This window comes from Equus caballus, chromosome 12, assembly GCF_041296265.1.
Source record: "Equus caballus isolate H_3958 breed thoroughbred chromosome 12, TB-T2T, whole genome shotgun sequence".
NCBI lineage: Eukaryota > Metazoa > Chordata > Mammalia > Perissodactyla > Equidae > Equus > Equus caballus.
This window is the reverse complement of record NC_091695.1, coordinates 25,434,757-25,457,026: the sequence shown is the minus strand read 5'-3', so window position 1 is coordinate 25,457,026 and position 22,270 is coordinate 25,434,757. Positions and strand designations below refer to the sequence as shown.

Below are 22,270 nucleotides of genomic sequence, written 5' to 3'. Positions count from 1 at the left end.
CACAGAAGTGCTAACTTAGTTCAGCTGTGGGAGGACAGTGTCAGGCTCACACCCACGGGTTCAGGACAGGAGGGGCTGATGCACCCGCAGGAGGACCAGCCCAGTGTGGAGAAGGGGAGGGCTGGGGGAGAGGGCCCCTCCAGGACACTGCTGCCTCCATCTCCCCCTCAGAGAACGTCCTCAGCCCCAGCCCAGGCTCCTGAGAGCTGGATTCACCGGGAATGCCTGTGGGTCTTCTGGTTGGAGAATGCACTGCTGTCTTCATTGATGTGTCTGCTGAGATGTGCCTTATGTGTGGGAATCATACCCCTTCTCTCCCTGCAGTGGGGGATCATTGGTGTTGGGCCTTTGCAAGTGCCCACTGCTTGATTGTCCCAAACTACTCCCAAAGCTGCCCACACCCCTTTTCTCTGCACCTTCCTTCGAGGGGCCAGCCCTCATCTACAGTTAAGTTCATTTCTGCTAAGTCCTCATGATCATGCCCACACTCCAACTTTCCTGGAGGCACATTTACTGTGAAGCTAATGAAACATACTTCAGGGTTAAAACGTCTGTGACAATTCACATTCCCACCAATAAAGCAGGAGAACCATGCATTTTGGAAAGCTTCCAAGGAGAGTCTGAAATGCAGTACAGGATAGGAACCACTGGCTCTGAGACATCTCAAAATGGCCCCCCAGGTTCCTGAAAAGGGTGACAGGAGAGAAGCCGGAGGGTAATGAGTGGTCTCCGCAAAGAAGTGAAGAAACGAAGGGTTCTTATCAGCCCTCCCACCTCCCTCAATCTGTGGCAAACCTTCCTTCCTCTGGGGAACTTCCTCCAAAGTCCCTACATAAAATGTCACTGTGGGATGGAGAGAAGGAAGATCTGGGATTTGGGAATTCCTCAGGACCCAGGAAGACTTCTGGGCAGGTAAGTGCTTTCTGGTGTAGTGGAACTTATTCCAAGTAAATGTTCATCTCGTGGGACACATCTGGCCTGGGTCGGGAGGTTCTGGAGGGCTGGCTGGGATTGTGTGTGGCTGTCATGTTTCAAGTGTGTCAGCAGGGACAGGAATTCTCATCCTCTGCCTGTCACATTCCTTCTGAGGTATGTGAGAGCTCTCCTTGTCTGGGAAACCAGAGATGCACATGTGGCTTTTCGAGCTTTGAGAAGGGAAGTCACTTTCTAAGTGCTGTGTGGCCTAGGAAGGTCAATAATCATTGTTTCTTGATTCTCTTTGTTTCATAGACTGTGAGGGGCTTATTAAGTATGAAACATAAAAATAATATTCCCCTCTTCACATTCAGGTCCACAGGAAAGCCAACCTTGTCTGCCCCTCATGGTCTGCTTCATTCTATTCAGATAGAAGTGCTAGCATCCTGGAGAATCAAAGGCTGGGCTCAGCATTAGTTTTCTGGCCCATCCTGGCTTCTGTTCATGCCTGCTGTTTCTTTACCTCACTCCCAATGTCCCCTAATGGTGTGGCTGTGGGGTGTGTGTGTGTGTGTGTATGTGTATGTGTGTGTTTGACAAACTATGTTACCCATTGCAGGAAAAAGCCAAGATGAATCTCTCCCTATTTCTGGCTGTTCTATTTGGGACAGTTTCAGCTCTTCATCTGGATAAGTTTCCTTAGTCTTCAGTCTTTCTTTCTCTCCTGTGCTCCTTTCTAAGTATATATGGTCAGAGTCACAAAGCCACCTCTTTTGCTGGCCATCTCTAATGCAAGATGTCTGCATTAAAAGGGACAGAGACTGTAGAACCTGGAGTTAGAGGGACTCCTCGGGGCATCTGTACATCTGCAGCCTCATTTATACTATGACATTCTCAATTTTGTCCTTTATAGATAATGCCCATTATGATCACCATAATGACTTTCTTTTACTTTGAGCTCACCTAGTGTACTGTGCTAAGCATTTTCTATGCATTATCTCCTTTAATCCTCATAGCATCCCCATGAAGAATGCAGTATTGTATCCGCATATTGCAAATGAAGTAAAGCTAGTAGATGATGGAATCAGTACCAAAACCCACAATGACCTAATGCTAAGTCCTTGCTCTTCAACCTATGACCTCATGTGGGAGGCTAGGTTATCCTCACGGAGGCTTGGTTCTAGGTTTCTCTCTTTCCAAGGCTGAGCATTCTGATGGCTAGGGCAAGGAGGGAACTGTCCATGGTTCTGGAGAGGAACAGGAAAAGATGTGAGGGGGTGCAGTTGGACTTTCTCTCTGCCAGGGACTGAAACGTCCAACTTTGAGAGCCCCTTTGGAGGTGAGATCCTGCCTTAGGATGGGTAGATGCCAGAACACGGGACAATGGAGGCTCCTATGGAGGGACTGACCTTGCTGGAGGAAGAGGAGGAGCGAGGCTCTGGAGGTGAAGATGCCCCTGAGGAAGAGGGGGCTGTCAAATCAGTCTCAGCCCTAGAAGAGGTGGACAAGGACTTTCAGTGCCCTAAGGAAGAGGATACAGTCAAACAGGTGGGCATCCCTGGATGCAAGACCTGCCGCTTTGTTGTGGTGGCGAGAGCCATGATGTTTAGTCAAGCTCAGGTGAGTGGGCTGTGGCTGAGGCTGAGTCCAGGGGTGGGGAGGAGGGCATGGAGGGGATGTTTCTGGCCTCTGAGTCACTGTTTCTTCTCCTCACAGAGGACCCTGGGGGTGTCAGGAGGGTCTGAGGCTCGCAGAAGTATTAGAGGTGGGTAAGAGAGGGTAAGAAGTGAGGGTCAAGTGGAAACAGAAGTTACATTTTGATCTCCAGTCTTCAAATGGCTGTGTGATTGTTTTGGCAAGTGGGGGAATGAATTGTGGAGACTTCAAGGTCCAGGGCTAACATCACGTGTATTCCTCAGGAGGGGCACCCAATTTTTCCTCTTTTATCCTGCCTTGCAGTATACTTCTCAGAGGTGCTACAGGGGCAAACTCCTCTCCATCCATAACCTCATCTTTACCTACTACATCCAGTGCTCAGCCAGAAGTGTCAGCCAGGATCAAGTCTGGATTTGAGGCATGAGCACAGGCTGAGTAAGAGGGGTCCCAGATCTAAATGGGGAGCCCCTTCTGACCCAAGCCAGTGCTCAACTTGCTGCAGATTTCTTTGTGCTTCTGCTCTCTGATCCCCTGAAGAATTTTGGAGAGTTGGACACCTGGGCATGATAGCAAGGTGGCAGCCTAGGCATCGGGAAGGGCCAAGGCTTTAGATGAGTAGGTGTGGGTTCAAGTTCTGCTCAGCTTCTGACTGTCTGTGTGACTTGGGCAGGACTATGAGCCTGGGTCCTCATTTCTAGAATGGGGTTGAAACACCTGTCCCACCTCTTGTCAGGGCCAGAAGGATGAGTGTGTCACGAGGATGCATAGAATGTGATGGTGTTGATCACTGTGGATCAACATTTTGGTTGACGAGGACTGTTTCCATGATGGTCCAACAGAGAAGGCAAATGCCCAGCAGGCAGCAGGAGGATCAGACAGGGACAGTTCCAGCTCTACCTCCTGCTTTCCCTTTGCCTCATACTCCAGCCCACTTTCTCCCTTCCTCTCTCCTCTAGGGCAGCTGCCAGCGCTTGTTCTGGGTTGATGGCAGCGCCTGGAAGATTTGGTACTGGGCTCTCAGCCAGCCCCTGGCCTCTGGTGGCAGCTGTGTGTCCATGTGGAACCTAAGCGACGTAGAAGTAGGGATAAAAGATGATAAGGCATGGGAGGTATGAGGCTTATGGATGTGGTGCTAGGAAGATGTGGACCCTCCAAGGGAGAGACCTTCTGGATCTTCAAACTTCATTTCCACTGAAGTGTTGGGGCTGCTGGAATGTCTTGGCTTTGTAGGCATCCTCTTCGGCTGGGTGTCGCTGGTGTTTGTCTTCAAGACAGAGCATTACTTTGAGGAGCTGTGTGAACCAAATGCCAGGCTGATGGGAAATACCACGCTGGTGGGCATTGCCACGGGACAGACTGGTAAGGGAGTGATGACTTCTCTAGGAGGCTGAGGCTGGTTCTCACTTGGTGGGAAGGGGTAGGAAGGACTCCATCCCCTGCCCACCCTGCCAACATTTCTGCATTGAGAGAAAGGGGGTGTCAGCTTCCCCTGTCCCCTACCCCTCAACCTCAGTCTAGGAGGTGCCTGGAGAAGGAAGTACTAGCTCCTGAGGGGTAAATAGAGGCAGCCACATTTCAGCTCACTGAATGGAGAACTTTCCACCAGCCAGCTGTCCAAGACGGGAGAGGCTGCTCTGGAGGGGAGCCAGGTTGGGAGCCCACCTGGCAGGAAGGCTGGCATGGATGGGAGATTGGCCCACCCACTCTTGCTTCTGAGATCCCCCTATCCGGCCTCCAGACTGCAAAGCCCAGGATGAGAAGTTCTCACTCATCTTCACCCTGGTGTCCTTCATGAACAACTTCATGACGTTTCCCATCGGCTACAACTTTGACCGTTTCAAGACCACCATAGCCCACCTCATAGCCATGTAAGTCCAAAGGCCTAGTCTTGGTGGAGATGAGCAAGAGGAATTCTCCTGGCAGCAGCCTCTCTTGGAGGGAGTCTCGGGCCAGGCAACTGGGCAGCCCTGCCAGGCACTGCCTCAGCAACTGTGTGAGAAACAGCCCAGAGTGTGAAGTTGGCTAGACCTGCTCTCTTCCCACATCCCTACTTCCCTTTCCTTGCCTCCTTCCTCTGTTAGGTGTGAATCTGTGTTCTATGTGACAGGCTTTCTGTGAGGGCTGGCCTGGGGCCCGGGGTTATGAAATTAGCAAAACCTAAAAATGTCACTCTCACTTCATCCTGGGGACCGTTATCTATAGCTCCTACAAGGCCTCATGGCCAGGTTGCTCAGACTTAATTGTCATCTTCCTCACCCCCGTCACTCCCCAGAGACTTAGCCAATGAGGTCTTCTGGGACCTGCAGTGGTGGGATATCAGGTCCCCTGAGGCTGGAGGGAAGGCAATGGGGTTTCCCATGCAGATGAGTCAAAGAGGCCAAGGGACTTGCTCTCGCTCACCCAGGGTGCCACTCCAAGTGGCCTGGGTGAGTGATAAGCAGTGCCCTGCTGGGAGCTGATAGAATCCAAAGCAAGAAACCCCTGGCATGCTTGTGAGAGATTAGTTGTCAGAGGGACTGGAGGGCCGGCTGGGCCAGGAAATAGCCAGGTCCCTTGGTCTTTAAGTGCTTGGCACATAATGACTATATCTCGTCTCTCTTGGTGTTTGACTCCCTCTCCTCCTCTTTCCTCTCCTCCTCTTCTCTCTCCTCCCTCTTCGCCAGCCTGCATGTGTTAAGAAAACTCAGTCTTCCTTCCTGTGTTTCTCCTTTACTTTTACACATGATACTTCACACCCAAATGTGTGTGTGTGGGGGGGTGTTCCCACACCAAGCCGTCCTGTGACTACAGCTGGGTGACCTACAATTTAACTCAATTCTGACCTCATCTTCCTGGAGATAGAGTCAGATCCCACAGGTAAGGGCTCAGTCCCACGAGACTGCCCCCACTTCAGACACCAGTCGCAAGTGGTGTGTCCCCTGGTTGCCCACGACTTCTGTCTGACTTGGCTACACAGTGGAGGTTCCCATGACCTCCTCCCCCTTGGGTTCGATTATTTGCTAGACCAGCTCACAGAACTCGGGGGAAAACTTACTTATGTTTACCAGTTTATTAAAGGATGTGATAAAGGATACAGATGAATGGTCAGATGAAGAAATATGTAGGCGAGGTCTGGGAGGGTCCTGAGCCCCGGAGCTTCTGTCCCTGGGAAGTTGCGGTGTGTCACCCTCCTAGTATGTGGATGTGTTCACCAACCCAGAAGCTCTCTGAACCCTCTACTATTGGGGTTTTGTGGAGGCTTCCTCAAGTAGGCATGATTAATTACTAACTCCATTTCCAGCCCCTCTCTCCTCTCTAGAGAAGTGGGGAGTGGGGCTGAGAATTTCAATCTTCTAATTATGGCTTGGTCTTTCTGGTGACCAGCCTGTTCCAGGAGCCCACCCAGAGTCGCCTCATTAGAACAAAAGATGCTCCTAGTGCTCTTATCACTGAGGAATTTGAAGGATTTTAGAAGTCCTGTGATAGGGACTAGGGACAAGGACCAAATAGATATTTCTTATTACAAATCACTATATCACACAGGCACTACTTTTATTATCCCATGTCTTATAAGACCCCCAAACTGCTAGAAGATCCCCATAACCTTTGGGTTGTGGTTCTATAATCACAGAACCCTGGAACTTTACACTTGGGTTCTAGGTCAGTCCCATCATTTCCTTTTATAGAAAAGGCCACTGAGGCCCAGAGAAGGGCAGTGTCTTGACCAAGGTCACACAGTGAGTAGGAATTAAGACTGAAGGTTTTGATTTGTAGACCAGGCACTAACCCCTTTCTCCAAAAGATTGGCCTGTTGGGACTCCCAGGTGGGAGGGCCTTGGCTCCACCCACTTTGTCTCTGGCCAAGCCGGATAACCTTCTCCTGAACTCATTGCATCCTTAGCTGAGTTCATAGCCCAGGGCCCCATATCAATCACATCGGGGCTTCTGGCACCTGGTTCTGAGCCTGGGACTCCAGAGGCACCAGTGCCCATTGAACCCCCAGGCTGAGAATGCGCTCTACTGCCAAATTTGGAGATTGGGTGAGTAGAATTCTCGGTTTTGTACCCCAGGTTTCCTTTTTCTTGACAACATCCTCCATCCCCCATTCTGTGTTTCAGATTTCTCTACACCACTGCCACGCTCACCATAGCCTTCACCTCTGCAGGTGAGTGCTGTCGGGGGGTAGGAGGGACACAAGCTCAGGGGCACCTGCTGGGTGGGACAGTTGCGAAGGTGATGAGCAGGACACACTGACTCCCCACGGTTATCAGAGAGCCACAGACTTTGAGCTTGAAAGAATCCTTGAGAGAATTATTACTGGTTATGAAAACAGTTTCACCTAGTAAGAAATGCAAAAAATAAGCACAATGGAGGGATTGCCTCAGAGAGAAGAATTTGGTCCAAAGATTACATCTTTCCTGTTGTATGTATTAACATTTTCTCTCTCTCTTATTTCAACGAAATGATAATATGAATGACAGTTGCTTTTGAAAATATCCTTACTTTAGCAGGGTAAAAGTTGATGATCCTAGGTAGTCAAAAGTTTTCTTTTCAAATTTTACTGGTCTGTAAATGTATAAAATTCCCAAAGTCTAGCAATTCCAATCTGGTTTATTCCTGCTTTCCCCCAGTATGCAGAGGAGAAAACTGAGCTAGAGAGAGACCCCTTGCAAAGAATTGCCCAAGGCCACAGAGCAAGTTAGTGGGAAGTGGGCCTGGAGTCCCCAGCTGTGCCCTCTCTTAGCATCTTGGTTATGCGGGCCAAGAGATGCCTTCTAATATTTCTCCCCAGTGTCAGGTCACGTGGCTCAGTTTTGGGGATAGGAAGTAAAAGTACATAACTCTGGTGTGTGTAGTCCTTTGCTGAAGCCGTATGGCATCATGAGGTCATCTCCATTTGTGCTCCGTAAACACGGGCTGAGTGTCTTTGATCTCGTGAGATAGCCTGGCACCTCAAGCCAGTTATTTAAAACCACTCTCCTCATCAAACCAACTTTATCTTATCTAAAAGCCTGTAAATGATTTTTAAGTGGCTGAATGTGGAGGTGGTGGCTAAGTATGTTTGACTCACCTTGTGAATCATTTGAGCAGCAGTTGTCCCTTCCTCCATAAAACGGGGCTTTTGGTCTTTGGAAAAAGTGTTGGGGCCACAATGACCCAACTGTGAAAGGAATCTCACCCAACCTTAGGAGAGTGCATTAGGAGAGAGGTACCTTTTATAAAGACAGAAATTGAATGGTAAATGGCGTGAATAGTCTAAAATGAGCACTTTACAGTGCTTCTCAAGGTATAGAACAATAGTTACTTCAGAGGACATTAGGAGGCACAACCATGCCGCATTAAGCACTGAATCGTCTGGTGGAAAATCATTCTTTTTTTTATTTCTCTTTCAGTCCTCTGATTTCATGAACGAAATTCTTGACACGGGGCAGGTATGAATTTAACACTATGGCAGGAGCAGGTTTCAAGCTTGGAACGTTCTGAGGGCAACTGCATCTAGTTACAATTTAATAACATTGTTTTCCTTTCATTGTATTTGTTTTTTCAATTCCTTTCTATTCTTGACAAGCATCACGAGTTGCTTTTCATTTGCAGTAGTGATACAAAGTTTCCTTTAAAAAGAATAGATTTCTTTTGGGTAAAAGGGAGGCAACGTAAAGAAAACATTTTAGCAAATAATAGGATGGGCATGAGTTATGGCCCAAATCAGGAAAGTGGGCAGAAGTCTGTAGTTTGGGAAAGACTAATTTAGTAAGGGCTCCAGACTCCTGGCACTTTCGTTCAGTTATCGTCCAATACTTTCCAGACCTATCATAGTAGTTTGTTTGCAGGTCAGTCTGTTCAAGGGTAGGAAGTATGCTTAACCCATCCTTCATTTCCAGTGCCAAGCACAATGCCCCATGAAGGAAGTGCTCAAGTTTGATGAACAAAGGAAAGAGTCTGTCCCATTTTCTCACTCATACACCCCATAAGGCAGGAAGAGCAGGGACTGTTATTCCCTTTTCACAGATAGGGTCACTGAGTCACAGATTCAGAATCCAGCTCAAAGTCATGAAGCGAATAAGAAGCTGGGCTTGGGGGCAGAGTCCAGACTTCTCTCCCCACAGTGTCAAGGATGGATAGAAGGGGCTGTTTGTGGTTGAATGAGAGAAGGGAGCAGTGACTTCACTTCGAGTCTATCTGGAGACATCCAGATCTGCCACAGACCAAGGACCATCTTTGGTGGGGAAGAAGGTGGCTCAGGAGAACTCTGCAAGGATGTCTGGGGGAGCCTTGACCAGTACCCTAAGGCCCTCGAAGGATGCTAGAATTAGGGCCCTGACCCTGTGATTGTTGGGAATTTGGAGCAAGTGGGAGCCAGAGTTTGGGGTTCCATGTTTGGGTTGCACTATGATACTGCCCCACCTCTGTTTTTGATTGTTCCAGAATCAGCCCTACTGCTCTTCCTGGCCATGCCCATGCTCACCGTTGGGGGAATCCTGTTTCTGATCACCAACCTGCAGGTGTGAGCCTGCCCTCATCCCAGGTACCTGGCAGGAGGTCGGGGAGGGTGGAATGAGGGAGAAGCACTTTTCTACATTGACTGCCTCAAATGGGGTGGACCCAGGCCAGGGTGGTAGCTCCTGGGGTGGAGGGTGAGTCTGGGTATCATGAAGGCCTGGCATATGGTGGGTGCATAGGAAATATTTATTTCATGAACAAATAAGTGATTCAGGTTGGTCACGTGCTCTCCAGGTGTGAAACCTGTTTGGCCAACACCGCTCAACCATCATCACTCTCTACAATGGAGCGTTTGACTCTTCCTCGGCAGTCTTCTTTGTCATTCAGGTAAAAGATAGCAGGGCCAGCCCATTGGCCGAGTGGTTAAGTTTGCATGCTCTACTTGGGCGACCCGGAGTTTCGCTGGTTTGGATCCTGAAAGTGGCCATGGCACCGCTCATCAGGCCATGAGGCAGTGTCCCACATAGCACAACCAGAAGCACTCACAACTAGAATATACAGCTATGTACTGGGGGCTTTGGGGAGAAGAAGAAGTAGAAGAAGAACAAGAAGAAAAAAATAAGATTGGCAACACATGTTAGTCCAGGTACCAATCTTAAAAAAAAAAACAAAAACATAAAAAATAGTAATAACCAACTTTTATTGAGCATTAATATATGCCAACACTTGTCTTGTGAACTTTGCATGATTTCTTTCCATCAACGCTTCTGCAGCTAGAAAACATGACACTTGAACTGGAGCCCAGGCCTGCCTGGTTCTAGAGGCTGAGCTTGTAACCATTAAACTCCTTCTTCACAGTCCTGTAGGATTTTTGCACAGAGGCTAAGGGAAGGCATGGCTATGATGTGCCTGGGCCAGTGTTGGGCAGAGGCTTGGGGCCCTTTGCAACGGGGTGTTTGTGCCTGTGAGCTTCTGGGTTGGACAGGGAGGTGGGGGGTGGCTTGTCGGGGCAGCAGGGGCAGACACAGAGTCCTCTCCAGCTCTCCTGAAGGCCGATGTTAGTGATCAGAGGATGGGCTGTTGCCAGTGCTATTAGTAGCCCACCTAACAGCCATTCTCCCTTCTTTATTGCTAACATTTCATCTGGGCAGTGGTGTGCCCAGCCCAGGGGATGAATCCTGATTGATCTCAGCCAACTGACGCAGTCCCTTTCCTCCTTGCTAATGAGAGTAGAGGTGGGCATATTCTCCAGTCCTTGTTAGTGAGGTGAAGGGGTTGTATTCACGAGGACTTTAGGGATATTTCTCTCCTTGTTGGAAGATGAAAGCAGAGCCAAAAGAAAGCCTTCCTCCCTGGTCCCCCTTTCCACCATTCTCCTTTGAATGTTGTGGCAACTGTTTGAATGTTTGAATATAGCTGGATGTGTGACAGCCATTCTGTGATTATGAGGCAACAAGCTGGAGGACAAAAGCTAGCAAACTAAGGATGAATGAGTGAAAGGAATAAAGAATATGAGTCCTTGACACCCCAAGCCAACCACATTGGGACTTCCCTCTGGGCTTTGTGTTAGGCCAGAGGCAGCTGGCACAGCCTGTGGGCCAGGGGCAAGAGAAGAGGATCTCTGGGAGTTGCTATCCAGATATGAAACTAGCTTGGTACTGTGAGCACCTGGGCTTGGAGGGTCGCCCACAGGCTGAGCCTTGGGGCACCTACTCAAGCCTTTCTACCACTCGTACAAGAACCAATTTCCAGGTTCTTCCTCCTTCCCCTGGATGTGCTTCCCTTTCTCTCTTCCCTCTTTGGAGTTGGAAGGAGAGAGAGCGTGCCAGAGCAGGAGCTGGAGATCTTCGTTTAATCTGACCTTGCTGCTGCTCACTCTGACCTTGAGCAATTCCTTGTGCCTCTCTGGACCTCAGTTTCACCCTCTGTAAAGTGAGGTGGTTGGGCTAGATCAACGGTTTTCAAACTGGGTGTCAAGGAACACCAAGGGGTTCCCTTTGATGTTATGTTGGTCACCAAGGAGAATAAGGGGAGGATGACCGGGCCACTCCCACTCATGTGTTTCATAAGTTGAATTTCTCTGTAAAATTTTGTTTGAACAAAAGGACTTTGCTGCCATTAAAAAAAAAAAGCACCATGCTGCAAGATGTCTGAGAAGCTTCACTTCACTAGGAGGCTCTATAAGGCTGTGGGGATGGATAATACGCTGCCTCCTCTGCTGCTGGTTGGGCCCTGGGGTGACAGGGAGGCTATGTGTGTACGAGGTGTAATTAATTAGCTTCCAGGGTGGAAGGCAACAGCCTGTACCAAGACTCATTCTTAGAAACTGGGGTTCCAGCTCCTGCTTCTTACCTGGACTTTTCTTGGGTGTGGTAAAATCTATAGAATAAAATTTACCATCTTAACCACTTTTAAGTGTATGGTTCAGCGGCATTAAGTTCATCATATTGTTAGGCAAGCAACACCACCATCCATCTCCAGATTGAAGTCTTTTCAATCTTGTGTAACTGAAATTCTGTCCCCATTAAACACTAACTCTCCAGTATCCCACCCCACCCAGCTCCTGGCAACCACCCTTCTACTTTCTGTTTCTGTGAATTTGGCTACTCTAGGGACCTCATCCAAATGGAATCATGTAGTAGTTATCCTTCTATAACTGGCTTATTTCACTTAGCATGATGTCCTCAAGGTTCATCCATGTGATAGCATGTGTCAGAATTTCCTTACCTTTTTTATTTTTGGTGAGGAAGATTGGCCCTGAGCTAACATCTGTTGCCATCTTCCACTTTTTGCTTAGGGAAGAGTGTCCCTGAGCTACCATCTATGCCAGTCTTCCTCTATTTTGTATGTGGGACGCCACAACAACATGGCTTCATGGGCAGTGTGCAGGTCTACGCCTGGGATCTGAACCCACGAACCCCAGGCTGCCAAAGCAGAGCATGTGAACTTAAGCACCATGCCACAGGCCTGGCCCACACACTGACTTTTTTCCCTCCTTTGTCTGCAGCTCCTTTATGAACAGGGCATCACCCTCAGGGCCTCCTTCCTCTTCTTCTCTGTCTTCAGTGTCTGGCATGTTGGGCACACTTTCCTCCTGCAGTCCCGGGGGCACATCCCCTACCTGCTGCCCCCCAACGACCGCTATGGGTAAGGACTATGATCTAGCGATTGTGGGCCAGAGCCCCCCATGTGACCTGGGATAGGAAGCAGGGGATGGGAGAGTCGTGGTCACAGTAGGGCAGAGGAAACCTGTCACAGGAGAGGAAGACCAGAATGGGTGTGTCAGTTGGCAATTGCTGCATAACAAACTACCCCAGAACTCAGTGGCCTGAAACCTTAAGCATTTATTTTTTTCCTGGGTCTGTGGGGAGCTGACAAATTCTACTGATCAGGGACAGACTCGGATGATCTTGACAGGGCTCATTCTTGCCTCTGATCATCTAGTGGGCAAGCTCTGGGCTGGCTTGTCTAGGATGACCTCACTCACACGAGTTTTTTTCTGGAGGTCATTGGGGGTAACAGGGATGTCTGGGACACCTGGCTCTCATCCTCTGGCAGGCTGGCTTGGGCTTGTCCATGTGGTGCTTCCAGGGTTCCAAGAGAGAGAGTGCAGAAATGCACAAGCTTTCTTAAAGTTCCGGGCTTTAATCGGCACAGCATCATTTCTGCTGCATTCTCTTGGCTGAGGCAGCTCACAAGGCCTGGTGCAGATGCAGGGGATGGGGAAATAGTCAGAGCTGCAAAATTCCATCGCAAAGAGTGGAGAACAGAGGAAGTGAAGAAATGTGACCCTTTTTGCAGCTCTTCCCCACAAGCAGTAGAGGGAGAGCTTTCATTTGCTGCTGACTTACTATCTGCCAGATCCCAAGTGCTCTCTGATTTCATCTCACCATGATCCTCTCAGATAGATAGCCTTATCTCCATTTTCCAAATGTTAAAAACTGGGGTCGGAAGTGTTATGTCTGAGCTGTATTGCCACAGCCAGCAAGAACAAGAGCTGGGATGTGAACTCAGCCTCTCCTACTCTGCCCACGCCTCCAGTAGTTCCCAAACTTTGCTGGGTATCAGAATCACAGGCTCACTCGGAGATGTTCAAAAAGTCTGGAAACCTGGCTGCCACTCCCAGACACTCTGATTTAACTGGTCTGGCTGTGACTTGGGCTTCGGGGTTGTTAAGAGGTGATTTCACTGTGCTGTGAAACGGGGGATCCCCTGCACTATTCCCTTCAGCATGAGACTCAGGCTCAGCTCACAGCCCTTGGGCTGGGCTGAGGGGACTTCTGTTTCCACAGCCTGTGCTCTGGGAGGGACAGCAGGGAGGAGGAGCAGAAGACAGTGGAGTCCAAAGAGCTGGAGGGACAGTCGGAGTTCGTTTCACCAAAGGAAGGTGAGCCCTGCTGGTGAACCCAGTTCCCTTCAGAACCTGGTCTTCGTGGAGGTCGACCTAGTCCCTCACCTCCAGAGCATCCCTAGAGACTCAATCAGGAAAGCTCAGGTGGAGAAAGGACCTGTGGGGTCTTCTCGACCCCCTCACTTTATAGAGGGTCCAGACAGGGGCAAGACTTTTGTTTCTTTTCTCCTTTCTGTCCCTCTCTTCTTTCTCTCATGTCATTATCACAGTACCCCCTGAATTCCATCTTCCATCATTTTCCTTCCTGTCCCCCGACTCTTCAGTCCTAAGTCTGCCTTATTTGTCCCCATTTCTGCAGGTCTCCTGGGTCTGCCCTCTCACTGTTCCATTTCCATCACCGCCTCTGTTGCCTCCTCATCTCTTGGGTCTTTGGTTACAAACATCACAAACCACTGCTGGCTGAGGTAGAAACAAGAACAGGATTCTGGGAAGCTCACGGAATCAAGAGAAAAATGAACTCTCCAGGCTCCAGGATGAGCAGGACCAGATTATGCCTGGGGGTCCCAGTCGAAAGTCACAGCCAGTCTGCCTCTCTAGGGAGAACGATCGGATTGGGCCACCCTGGCTGAGGAACAGAATGCTTAATTCACAGGCCCATCTGGACCAGGATGAAAAGGGCAGGGGAAGATTTCCAGAAGAAACCAGGATCCTGGTACCGAAAGAGAGGGGATGCAGAGCAGCTGAGACAACAGCTGTCAGCCCCTAACCCACATCTCATGTCTAACTTTCTCCTCTCCTTGTCTTTTTTTCACCATCCTGGCTGAGAAAGATCAGGAAAGTGTTAGTGCAGGAAGTGTCGGTGAAATCAAACTGTGAAAGACAGACCAGATTTCAGTCGATGAGAAGAACATGGAGAGGGTCATTCAAGGTGGTAGGGCCGGGATGACCAAGGCGTAGAGGTGAGCATGTGCCACTTGTGGGCAGCTGCGAGAGCACGCCGGATGAGTTCTGGGAGGTAAGAATAGCAGGTGAACGTGGACCTCGGAGTGTTCCATTAAGGCCTCGACACTGCTGTTCACCCTCATCCTCCACTTTCCTCGTAATTAATGCCCAGATCCTCCTTTCTCCATCAGAGTTCCCAGATCCAGGGCAGCAGAAGGAGCTCCGCTCTTTCTGGGGCTACGCTTTCTCTCGGCGCTTTGCCTGGCACCTGATGTGGCTGTCCATGATGCAATTGTGGCATTACATCTTTATCGGCACCCTCAACTCTCTGCTCGCCACCTTAGCCAAGGGCACTAGGTATGTGGCGGGGCTGGGAGGCATCCCATCTGTGCATCCCAGTTGGGGACTTGGAACCTTGAGTGGTGTGGGGTGCTAAGCCCAGTAGGGCTATGTGCTCCAGAGAAAGGTGTGAGCAGGGTTGTGGGGAGGATGGTCGGTCAGGGCAGGGTGGGAGGGTCCCCTCCTGTAAGGCAGTCCTGGAAATTTCTTATCTCTCAACCCTTCTCTGCCCTCTGCAGTCAGCATCTACACAACTGCCTTTGCCATCACTCAGTTCTTTGGAGTGCTCTGTGCCCCCTGGAATGGCCTGCTCATGGACCTGCTTAAACAGAGGTACCAGAAGAAAGCGAGCAAGACAGGTGAGACCTGGGCTCGGGATCATCAGGGAACCAGGAGAGGAGAGATCTTCATTTACCTGTCTGCCCATCTTCTCTTTTGTTCTTAATCTTTTTCTACTTGCATCCACCCGTCTATCCCTCCATTCCTCCATCCATCTATCCATCTGTCTGTCTAACCACTAGTCGCTGAGTGCCAATTATGGGCCAGACATAGATCAGATTCAACAATGGACAAGACAGATATGTCCTTGTTCTCAGTGTAGAGAGTGGAGAAAGGAAAGTAATTAGGCATTACAATCCAGGAAGGAAACCCACAGGGGGCTATGGGGACACAATAAGGGCACATAACCTGTTCCAGATGAGGATGAGATCGGTGTATGGTAAGGCTTCCTGGAGAAAGTGGCATCTAAGCTGAAACCTGAAGGATGAGTCAGAAGTGAGGAGATGAAGAGGAGGGCCCCGGGAGAGTGGCCCAAGAATACGGTGGGCTGAAGGTGGGGACAAGGTTGTGAAGGAGAGAGGGAAATGTTGAGGACTCCGAGGAATCCCTTAAAGTGATTCAAGGACTGGCCGGTGGTGTAGTGGTTAAGTTCAGCACTCTCTGTTCCGGTGGCCCAGGTTCGTGGGTTAGGATCCCAGGTGCAGACCTACACCACTCATCAGCCATGCTGCGGTGGCAACCCACATACAAAATAGAGGAAGATTGGCACAGATGTTAGCTCAGGGTGAATCTTCCTCAGCAAAAAAAAAAAAAAAAAAAGTAATTCAGGCTGGCCATGGTACAAAGGAGTATGGAAGGGGCTGGAGAGAGAGCCGTGAGAAGGGGCAGGCTATGTCCCATGCCGAGAATCTTTGACAAGCTCCTTGGACATAAGTCAAGGAACAGAGGGGTGCTGAAGTATTTTAACCTGCAGGGGTTGGGGATGAGGAGGGACAAAAGTAGAGAGTAACATTTCTCCTATGACTTTCATCTACACCCCTCCCTGACTCCCCTGCCCTGCTTCTCCTACCCTGCTGGAGTGTTCTACAGCAAATCTCAGTCATCAAACCATTTCATCTGTAAATACTTCAGGTTGTACCTCTAACGGATGAGCCCTCTTTTACTTGAATATCACCATAGTATCATTATCACATCTAAAAAAAACCCTCAATGATTTCTTAATATCATCTACTATGCACTCTGCTCAAACTTCCCTAATTGTCTCAAATATGTCTTTTTACAGTTAATTTGTTCAAATTAAGAGCCGCACAGTATATTTTGTTGATGTGCCTTTTATGTCTTTTTAAACGTATAAGCATCGTCTCCCACATGCTTTTTGTCCTTGTTTATTTGTTGAAGAAATGGGATGGTTTGTTCTGTCACATTTCCACATTTTGGATTTGGCATCCTTTTGGTGTGATTTAAAATGTTTCTCTGGCTATTTCCTGTAAACACACAGGTTGGAAGCTCAAGGAGCCTCAGTTTAATATTTTTGGCAAGAGTAATTCAGAGGTGGAGCTGTGGGCTTCCCAAGGGCTCCCGTCAGCAGGCCCCTGGTACCTATTGTCCTGTTCTTATCATGTTAAGATTGATCAATGGGCTCAGACTTTGTCAGTCTCATCCACTTATTATAAAGTTTCCCATCGACTGTGCACCTGATGATTGTAGCAGCCATTGATAATCAATGCCTAGACCCAGTATTTTATTAGGGTTGCAAACTGGTGATTTCCTATTTCCATCTTTCCTTCTGCTTTCAACAGCGAGAATTCCTTTAGAAAGAAAAACTTCCCCTTATTAACTATTTTGTTACCCTGGCATAAATGCTTGGTTTTTCTTCTTTTTACCAATTTTAAGAATAATGAATTGATGCCCTAGCAACCTCCAGGGGTGACTACTCATTATTTCTCTGTCAAAGTCTCATTTTAAATATACTTGATGTGTTTCAATCCATTTTCACCACGATTCCTTTTGATGTTCAAATCATCACATCTTTGGCCATTGGGAACTGTACCAATCCAGTATCTGTGTCCTTTAGACATCATCCCATTAGTTTTAGAGAGTGTCTTTAGTTTCTAGCACAATGAGATATTCACATCCATCTGATCAGGTATGTTTCCTATCCCAGACCTGAAACCAGACGTTTCTCCAAGTAACGCTGGGTCCCTTTAATGGGAAATGGTATTTAAAGACTGTAGTCTGCATGATGGCATTTCTAATTCTCCTGGGTTGTCATTGCTTTTGGGCTTTGGATAGAGTTAAAGCATACATAATTTTTTGGAAGAAAAAATACATCATGAATGCCTAATAATGATACTTTAATTCAAATTTTACTTCCTTAATTTTACATTCGTATCTCTTTTTCTCTTCCTCTGAAAATCTTGGTTCCTAACAATACTATACAGACACACACACGTATAGTATTTTAAAAGTATGTTTTATATATTATCAGTGGTTTTAGCAATGTTGATACTATTAATAAAAATACTGTGGCTGAATGCTGTGCCTCTCTGGCTCTGTCCTTCCATCCTTCCGTGCTTCCTTCCATTCTCCTCCTTAGCATATATCCCACAAGAGGATGTACAGTCAAATCACTGTTTTAAGAATCACCAACTTGACATAAAGTTGTGTTCATTGGCTTCATTTTGTTCCTGATTTTGGAGGGTTGCTTTGCTTGTTCTCTTCCTATTATTTTATTTTAATTGAATTTTTAAACATTTGTATATCAAACATTTACATTTTCCCAAAGCCAAAACCATGAAACAATATACATTCAAAGAAGCTTAGTTTTCCTCTCTGTTCCCTGCACCCTATTCGTTCCCTCTATCTTCAGGCAATGATTTTTTTCTTAAAGACAGACTACATAGACATAATTTCGCTCTCGGATAAAGGCCACATACTGCACGCCCTGTTCTGCAGTCTTCCTGCTGTGTGACTCTCTGTCCAGAAGATGCTCCCCAGCAGGGCCTTCTCCTCACTCCTCTCACGCTGCCTAGTTGTCCGTGACGGGGCTGCAGGACAGCCAAGACAGCTGTCCCTCCGGATGGCTGTTTGGATCGCCCCTGTCTTTTGTTAGTACCTGTCATGCTACACAGACTGCCTGGCTACAGCTTGCAGGGGCCAGAGCAGGTGGCCCTCTTAGGAGGCCATTGCAATCTGTGTAATTTGTGAGTGAGTGATGGTGATGAGGATGAGTTGGTGGGGATGGAGAAGAGTGGATACATTTGAATGATAATTGGGAGGTGGATCATCAACATTCATTGATGGACTGGAGATGGGGCATGTGGGAGAAAGAGGATTCGAGGATGACCCCCTGGGTTTCTGCCTGGAAAGTTAGATGGATGGTGGCTCCTCCCTTTACCCAGATCTCTCTTGCCTCCTTCCTGCCCTCCATTGCGCCCGCTTGCAGGCAGCCTCTCCTCTTCCCTTTTGGACCAGGTTTCTCAGCCTCGGCGGTGGCCCTTTGCTCCACGGTTCCTTGTCTGGCCCTGACGTCTCTGCTGTGCCTGGGCTTCGCCCTCTGTGCCTCAGTCCCTGTCCTCCCCCTCCAGTACGTCACCTTCATCCTGCAAGTGATCAGCCGCTCCTTCCTCTATGGGGGCAATGCTGCCTTCCTGACCCTTGCATAAGTGGGCTTGAGATGTGTTACATAATGGGGGACACACGGGGCAAAGGGAAGTGTGCTGGAGGTACAGAAATTGGGAGGTGAGGATGGGCCTGAGATGGTCAGGTGATGGTGACAGGGTCTGGGAGCAGGTGTAGAGGGTGGTGCCTGGAGGTGAGGCTGGCCGGAGGAGTAGAGCTTTCATGTACTTGAGCCTTCGTATCAGCTCTCCCTCTGCCTCTGTTCTCTACCTGGTGAACGCTTATTCACCCTCCGAGGCCCACTTCTGTTCCAACACTCCCAGGGAAGAGTTGGAAAGAAAGTGTTTTCCCTTATTTGTGCTCTGGACACTCTATTCTTGCTGCCTTTGATGGTGCACACATCATCTGGCATATAGTGATGTGTTTTTGTGTTCATCTTTTTCTTGCAACTTCCCTGGGGTGCAGCGTGTGTCTGGGTCCCTGCTGTTTTCCCACTGTCAAGCACAATAACTTCTCTGTGTTCTGTGGTTTGAAAGCCTGACCAAAGGCAAAGGGGAGAGGGCTGTGTGGTGTGGGTGGGTGAAGGCAGGCTGAGGACAGGGGAGTTGTGAACAAGTAGCTGACAAAGGCCCACCCAGATCAGGCCCTGCCTGGAGGGAGGGTCCCTGAGTCTCACTGGAACCCCATTTGTCTCTCTCCCAGTTTCCCTCCGGAGCACTTTGGGAAGATCTTTGGGCTAGTGATGGCCTTGTCAGCCATTGTGTCTCTGCTCCAGTTCCCCATCTTCACCTTCATCAAGGGCCCCCTCCAGAATGACCCGTTCTACGTGAGTATTGTGGGCCTCAGACCACCAAGGACATCCAGATCGGGGTGACTCAATGGGCACCCAGCAGAGGGCGCCCCAAATCTGGCTGAGGTATTTCCTGCAGGAACATTGCTGCACACGGGTACATCCTTGGTCTTGCTTCTCAAACTGGGCTCAGTGGGAGAACCCTGCCTTGTGCTGTGGGTACCTGAAACCACAGGGCTATCATGGGGTGGCTGCCCAGGGGGCCCATGTTCTTCAGAGATTTGGGGAGAAAATATTTTTTTATGTGTGTGGAGACAAGTAATCATATTCTGGAGGAGAACGCAAAATCCTCACAATGATTCATGAAAACCTAAGACTTCAAAGATATTTCCTGCTTGTGATGAGCACAGGCAGACCTTCGCCTCGGCCTTAGGGATGCAATGTGCATTGGATTCCACAGCTGATCTGAGTGGCAGGAGCTCTGTGCTCTCACCCCTGCATCCCCACACCACCAGGGATGCTCACCCCCCCAGCCCTGGGAGGTGGGTGTGACTCTCCAGCTGTTTGAGATAGAAGAAACAGAGGCTCAAAGATTTGGGTTGTGTGACTTCTATGTTCAGAAGCCCACAGCAAAGGAGCAGAAGTCCTTTGACTTTGAATTCAGTGTTCTGACCACTGCACAGCCCTTTAGCCTCATTTTAAAAAGATGAGCAAAGTGTAGAACAGGAGTTTAAATCAGTCATTGGGAGAAAAAAAAAAAAAGCCCTGAACTGAAAGACTGAGGAGAATTACTTTATTGTGATATTGGAGCACCCTAACTGAGTATTCGGAAGATATAATGTACTTGAGCCTTCGTATCAGCTCTCCCTCTGCCTCTGTTCTCTACCTGGTGAACGCTCTGGTCCCTCCGTCAGCTTCCTGTGTGACCCTGAGCTGGTCACTGAATGCCACCTGGGCCTCTCTTTCTTCATCCATGAAATGGGCACAATATCCCTCCCCACCTGGCTCCACAGGGCAGAATGAAAAGTAACGCAGAGTCCTTCCTCCAGGGCACCAGAGTGTCTGAGTGGAAAGTGGAAGATAAACTAGGCAGAATTCTGGTCCCCTCATTGGTCGTGGGCATTGCTCAGAGTTCCTGGACTTCACCTCCCTCCTTCCTGTCCCTCTCCAGGTGAACGTGATGCTGGTGCTCGTCAGTCTTCTGACGTTCATGCACCCCTTCCTGGTGTACCGAGAGTGCCAGCGGAAGGAAGGCTCCCCTGCAATTGCTTAGTTCGGGAGCCCTCTCTTTTCAGCTCTGCAGATGCTTTTGCTAATCTTCCTCTACCTTTGAGGACCTCGTATCCAGAAAGTCTTTGCTCATCAGGCTTCTTGTATTAAGCAGACATTCCTTTTTCTCAAAAAAAAAGAAGACACGTAACTGCTGGCTGAGACTTCTGATAGGCAGGAAAAGAATTTCAATGCCAAGCTGATTGATACCATACAGACCCAAAGCAAAATCTTGTGGAAGTTCTCCTTAGTCCCAGAGCAGGACGCACATGTCCTTGGCAGACCCTTGACCCGAAGGGAGGTGCCGTGCTGGGAGAGGAGATGTGTCACCTGCTTCTCTAGGCCTCTTTGGCCCTGAAGCCCATGTGTGCCTGGGCCCTGTACCGCCAGGTAAATTCCCAGGTGAAGGGTGAGGTTGTCATGGCCTCAGCTATGCCCCCTGGCATTTGGAGGTGGTGCCCAGCTCTCCCTCAAAGGCACAGCCTTGGTTAGAGAGTGGCAGCGACAAAGGCTTGGTTAGAGAGCCTTGGGAGAAAGAGGAGTGACGGGGTCGGGTGGGGAGGCCCCTGGACCTGAGATCCAGCTCTGCTACTGATGCTCGAGGCCCTTGAGCAGACCCTCCTCTGGGCTGAGCATCAGTTTTCCCATCTGTAAAATGAGAGGATTATGCAGCTGGAGGTCTTTCTGAAGCTAACATTCTAGAAGGTTTTAAGAGGAGTGGCAGAGAATCAGGCCACCCAGATAGCCTTGGGCACCAGCTGGCCTGCTCGACTGACGGATTTCTGACAAAGCCTCTTAGGGATGTTTTCCTCAACAAGAAAGTAGATGATGATTGACTTTGGGAATTATATAAAAATGTTCTTGGGTGAATAATTTTGCAGAACAATCATTTCTTTCTGCTTAAGGCAACTACTGTTTCACCACTTCAGGCCTGGGTGCTGTTGTGTGTTTGTGTGTGTGTGTTCCTGCCTCATGCCCCAGCTTCCTGGGGAGTGGACACAGGAGTGGAGTCGAGGAATCTGGCTTCAGCAACCTGATGTGGCAGCTGGACCCAGAGAGGGGTAGGAGCCTTCAGATTGGTATCCAGCTACCTGGTTCTAGGATGGGCTTGAGAAGCCCCTCCACCCCTGCACCCTCACCCCTTCCCAGGAGTCCCTTCCTTTGCCTCCTCTTCCTCTGTACCCCATCCTACTCCCACCACAATACTCCCCACCCCCAGCTGGAAGCACTAGATGGAATCAGAAGGGCCCCGGGTGAGTCTCAGTTCTGTCACCCAGCATCTGGGCAAGTCCCTTAACCATTCTGGATCACAACTTCCTCACCTGCAAAAAGCAATGAATCATTTCTATCCCTGAGGGCGACAGTGAGAATTTAAGGTAATTGCTACTGCCTAGCCCATGGTGGGAGCATGTGCACATTTGTTCCTTCATTTACTCATCACCAGAAAGGAAAGGGGTAGCAAGGAGGGAGAAGGGGAGGGACCTGGAGGGAGAGAGATTGTAGGTGGGTGAGATGGGACAATCTGGAATACACCAGGTGTTTTCTTCCACTTAGCCCGGAGAGGAGCCAGGAGAGGACAGTGAGGGGGAGGGGGCTGGCAGGCAGATTCATTCATCCAATCAGTCTGTCAATCAACAAATGTTTACGGAGCCTCTACAATGCATCAGGCACTGTCCTAGGGGCTGGGG

At 49.1% G+C, this 22,270-nt stretch overlaps 1 protein-coding gene across 1 annotated transcript; it reads left to right on the top strand.

Moving 5' to 3' along the window:
• Positions 1 to 2,298: 2,298 nt before the first annotated feature.
• LOC100067019 (equilibrative nucleobase transporter 1-like) lies at positions 2,299 to 20,689 on the top strand. The gene is given in 15 exon segments (XM_070229106.1): positions 2,299 to 2,535; positions 2,875 to 2,976; positions 3,528 to 3,650; positions 3,708 to 3,930; positions 4,310 to 4,439; positions 6,669 to 6,715; positions 8,977 to 9,053; positions 9,286 to 9,378; positions 11,999 to 12,138; positions 13,284 to 13,378; positions 14,476 to 14,634; positions 14,863 to 14,982; positions 18,377 to 18,563; positions 19,226 to 19,349; positions 20,485 to 20,689. Coding segments are annotated over 15 exon segments (1,959 nt in total). The 3' UTR covers positions 20,587 to 20,689.
• Positions 20,690 to 22,270: the final 1,581 nt, after the last annotated feature.